This window comes from Vollenhovia emeryi, unplaced genomic scaffold (assembly GCF_000949405.1).
Source record: "Vollenhovia emeryi isolate VEMERY1.0 unplaced genomic scaffold, V.emery_V1.0 DF945158.1, whole genome shotgun sequence".
Taxonomy (NCBI): domain Eukaryota; kingdom Metazoa; phylum Arthropoda; class Insecta; order Hymenoptera; family Formicidae; genus Vollenhovia; species Vollenhovia emeryi.
In genome coordinates, this window is record NW_011961208.1 from 322 (window position 1) to 2,257 (window position 1,936).

General features: G+C 47.0%; 1 protein-coding gene across 1 annotated transcript; it reads right to left on the bottom strand.

The window, feature by feature from the left end:
• Positions 1 to 476: 476 nt before the first annotated feature.
• On the bottom strand, positions 477 to 1,426 carry LOC105561808 (the record flags this gene model as incomplete). The annotated part of the gene is made up of 1 exon (XM_012012136.1): positions 477 to 1,426. A coding segment is annotated over one exon (950 nt), but the record flags the coding sequence as incomplete, so codon positions are not given.
• Positions 1,427 to 1,936: the final 510 nt, after the last annotated feature.

The window sequence follows — 1,936 nt, forward strand, 5'->3', positions numbered from 1 at the left end:
GCTATACATATATTTTTTCGTAATTCGGGTAATTTCTTTAATTCTATGATACCGTTAGGCCGTTCGCCTTCCTCTTTCGTTAGCCACAATGGTCCGGAAAACCATGATTGGTTATTCAGGAAAGCCTGCGGTAACTGACCCCGTGATAGCGCGTCGGCCGGGTTATCCTCTGATCGAATATGTCGCCAAGTTTGTAAGTCTGTAATTTCTTGAATTTGAACAACGCGGTGCGACACGTGCGTTTTTAATAGATGAGAATAGTATTCACCGCATCGGGGGTTAAATCGTTAATGATACGTTCGTCGTTCGACGCCCATTGTCGGATATTAAAACGCCTCGAGAAAGTACCGTGATTATGTCATCCCGTAACTCGCGAGCCTCGCTAACGGTATTCGTACCTGTAAGTAAGTCATCCACGTATAAGTGCGTTTTGAGAACTCGAGTGGCGTCAGGATACGCGTCGTGCTCATCACCGGCTAGTTTTGAATTGTTCGTATAGCCAGATACGGCGACGAGGATACGCCGAATGTAAGGGTGTTAAGTTGCAAAGTCTTTATTTGATCGTTCTGGCGCCAGAGGATTCGTTGGTATATCTGATCATCCTCGTGCAACAATATCTGCCTATACATTTTTTCTATATCTGCTGTGAGAACACATTTATACGTACGGAATCGAATTAAGTGAACGAATAACGTATCTTGAATAGTCGGCCCCACCATTAACCTATCGTTTAACGATGTGCCATTACTCGTTTTTGCCGATGCATCGAACACGACACGAACCCGGGTCGTGCTACTCGATGATTTGATTACCGCATGGTGCGGCATATAAAATCCTTCATTGGAAGGGTTATTCACCGGAATCATCTGTTTCAGATCTAAATATTCCTGTATTACTTGCGAATAGGCGGCCCTTAACAATGGATCTGAGTCGAGCTTCCGTTCGAGCGAATTTAAACGTTTGAGAGCGTCGGTTCGCGAATCGCCGAGGCTCATCTTATCCTTGCGAGATGGTAGTCTCCCCGTATAGCGACCGTCGCGGTCACGAGTAACAAATTTAGTGAAATGCTCTTCGCATTCGAGTTCCTCGTTAGATTTCGGCGTAACGGTGGGATCAGATATCTCCTCAATCACCCAGAATCTCGCGATCTGTTGATCTAGACCAGTTAATTTACATATCGCAGTTTTCGGCTGATTCCGCGACAAGCTTCCGCCCGCAACGACCCGGCCGAGACAAGTCTTTTGTAGATATAAATCATTATCTCGTATCGATAAATTGATCTGGCCTATGGAGAATAACGACAATGTCGCCTCCGCACCAATCCGCAAATCAACAGGACGCGGTAAATGAAACTCTGGATCAGCTAATTTTATATTGGACGGTATTGTGATGGAATCTCGCGGGAAAGTTTCCGACGGAACTAAGTCTGATATTATGGGGATTGTCAAGCATAATTGTTCATTCAAGATTAGACGAACGCGAGGACTCGGCCTCGATGTCTCTTATCGGAGAGCTCGGTCTCCGATGCGCACGAGCGCGTGAACGTACGAACGCGAGGACTCGGCTCGATGTATTTAGCCAGAGAGCTCGGTCTCTGGCACGAACGCGAGGACTCGGCCTTGATGTATCCTTGCGGAACTCACTGTGTAGCGATTGAATAGTGATTCGAATGACACCTTTCGAAGTCGTGTTCATTGAATTGATTGCACCGATCGACTGGCAATGCGCGTGTTGTTATAGGGAGCCTTAGACGTCTCGCGAGACCCTCGGAAATGAAATTGGCGGTAGCACATGTATCCGACAAGGCGCGACACTTCATTGACTTGAGTTCACGATCCCGAATAAATATCGTCGCGGTGGTCATCAATTATGGTGTGAAAATGGGCGTGATCGCTGCGAGACACGTCGCTGCCTGGCCACCCCCCTTTATACGTTA